Genomic DNA, 2242 nt, shown 5'->3' with positions numbered 1-2242 from the left:
GTTGGACGTGATGATCTTTGAGGTCTCTTCCAACCATAATGATTCTATGACCTGGATCTGACATAGGGACATCTAGACACATAGCTGAGGTACTGACGCTGCTAGAGTCAGAACAATTAGCCAGCAGGCACCTTCAAAATGGAGCACGCCTCCGGTGGTTAAGGGCTGCTACAGTGCCCCCAACTAGAAGAGACTGTGATTTCAGCACAGCTGGGCCCAGCTGCCCCTTTCTCAAAGGGCTGCCATGAGAGTGCAGGGCTCCAATCAAAACCATCTTCTACACACACACACCTAGAAACCTCCTCTACCTAGCGTCTGTCCAAGAACCCATCACAGAGCAGGACACATATCTGCTTACCAAGCTAAGGACTGCACTAAATCCAGCAGCACTCTACAAACAGCCAAATAAGAACTGCATTCCACATCTCAATAACTTAAATTACCTTCTCTAAGCAGCACTGCTTCTTCACTGTCCACCACCACAAAGCAAAACTAATGAACTCTTTCAAACAGAAATAAGGTCTCTACCAGCAGACAAACACAGACACAGGGAAGTCTGATACGTGAACTGAGAAGGTTCAGATACCCACCAAGCGCATCAGGAAGACCAAAATCTATATACTAGAGGACACAGATAACGAGAAAAACAAAGTTACATTTATAGACAGTAACAAAACAGTGGCCTTCAACAGCTGCCAGAGCCACAAAGCAGAGACAGACAATCTTTGTGCAGACAAGACACTGTAACACAGGCCATGTATCAAGCACACTGGATCTTACTCACACATTTTGGCTCTGGAAGACTAGGATCATTCTTGATGACCACTTTCTTAGCTTCCTCCAGGTTCTTCTCTCTCCTCAAGAGATCTTCTGCCTGGTTTACAAGAAAGAAAAAAAAAGTATTAAATAGCTGTTACCAGGCTTTTTAAGATTCTCATTCTTTACAATTACTGGAGACTATAACATACACTTAGCAGACACAGATGTCATAAAAAGCCTTGATGTCACCCTGCTGGGGCCTAAACCTGCCCTAATTCAAGACCAGCAAGAGAAACAATGCACAGATGCATTTCTCATTTTTTCCAGAAAGTCTAAAGGCAATAGATTGCAATTACTCAAAGCTCACCCCGTTTCAGCCATTCATTTGTCCTAATCTAAACAAAGGCAAGATGTAAATGGCATACGTGTAAAACAATGACACAGATGAACAACAAAGTCAAGTTTTTTTGCAGAGGCGGGAATGACAACAATGCTTTTCAATGTTTTTGGAAAAGAAAGCCGGCATGCTTCTGCCAACTCGGCATCGTCTGCAACCTACCTCTTTCTTCTCCTTAGCTTCATTCTTCATTTGTTCCCTGTGCCACAGTTTTTTGACATTTTTCATCTGTGACTTTGAAATAATGGCCCATCTCTAAATCAATCCATGGAGAGAGCAGAAGATAAAAGATTACATTTGTGTCCCTTCACACAAAGGGGCATTAAAATAATTTCTACTAGGAAGCTCTAATGCTACAGCACCTCGTTGTCTTTTTGCGAATCCACGTAAATAGTAGGAAACGGTTCCTTTCCTGCTGTCATCAAAGCCTAAAAATGGGGAGAAAAATAACAAAATCTATGGCACTGCAAGTGAACTGAAGTCATTCTTAAAGAGGCTCAGCAGGCTTCTGATCCTGCTTCTGATTCTTCTGGTTAGAGTTGCAAAAACAGGTATAAAATTTACATTTAGAAATACAAGGGCAACCACTTGATCTGAAGCACAGTTCACACTCTTCAAAACAAACATCAGTTGTTCTCCACAGTTACCTTTAAAACAGTCTTGAATGGTTTCTTTTGTGTCCCATCACCAGTGGAATCATTGCCCTCTCGTTCAGACACATACAGCTCCTCTGTAACACGTAACAAATACAAGCAATTACTCAAACAAAGAAAAAAAATCAGCTACGGAAACAGTCAGGAAGAAACCGGACACACACAAGGACATAAAGTCTTCGCTGTTACCGGCAGTGATAAACCTTCAAGAACAACCAGCTGATCAGACACAATCAGAATTATTTACTATTTTCCATTCTAAAAATTAATCCATGCAGTACATGTGTTATGCTAAAGCCTTAAGGACTCCCAAGATACTGAACTCCTGAAAGTCGCCGGCCGCACATCAGGAGCCAAGGAGGAGGCAGCCTTTTACACAAATAACTTTTCCTAGGCAGCTGAGAAAAGTCAGGGAGTTCAGGTCAACCTTTAG

General features: G+C 42.1%; 1 protein-coding gene across 1 annotated transcript in view; it reads right to left on the bottom strand.

Annotated features, from left to right (window-relative positions):
- NARS (asparaginyl-tRNA synthetase) overlaps window positions 1-1938 on the bottom strand; it is a gene marked incomplete at its 5' end in the record, with an annotated part of 13056 nt that extends 11118 nt beyond the window's left edge. Inside the window, 4 exons of the mRNA XM_009699301.1 lie at window positions 785-874; window positions 1319-1411; window positions 1519-1584; window positions 1804-1938. Coding sequence (XP_009697603.1) covers window positions 785-874; window positions 1319-1411; window positions 1519-1584; window positions 1804-1938 — 384 coding nt within the window. The remainder of the gene's footprint in view (window positions 1-784; window positions 875-1318; window positions 1412-1518; window positions 1585-1803) is intronic.
- Window positions 1939-2242: the final 304 nt, after the last annotated feature.

This window comes from Cariama cristata, unplaced genomic scaffold (genome assembly GCF_000690535.1).
Source record: "Cariama cristata isolate BGI_N322 unplaced genomic scaffold, ASM69053v1 scaffold34760, whole genome shotgun sequence".
Lineage (NCBI taxonomy): Eukaryota > Metazoa > Chordata > Aves > Cariamiformes > Cariamidae > Cariama > Cariama cristata.
Note: the sequence above shows the minus strand (reverse complement) of the source record. Positions and strands in the feature narration are given on the sequence as shown.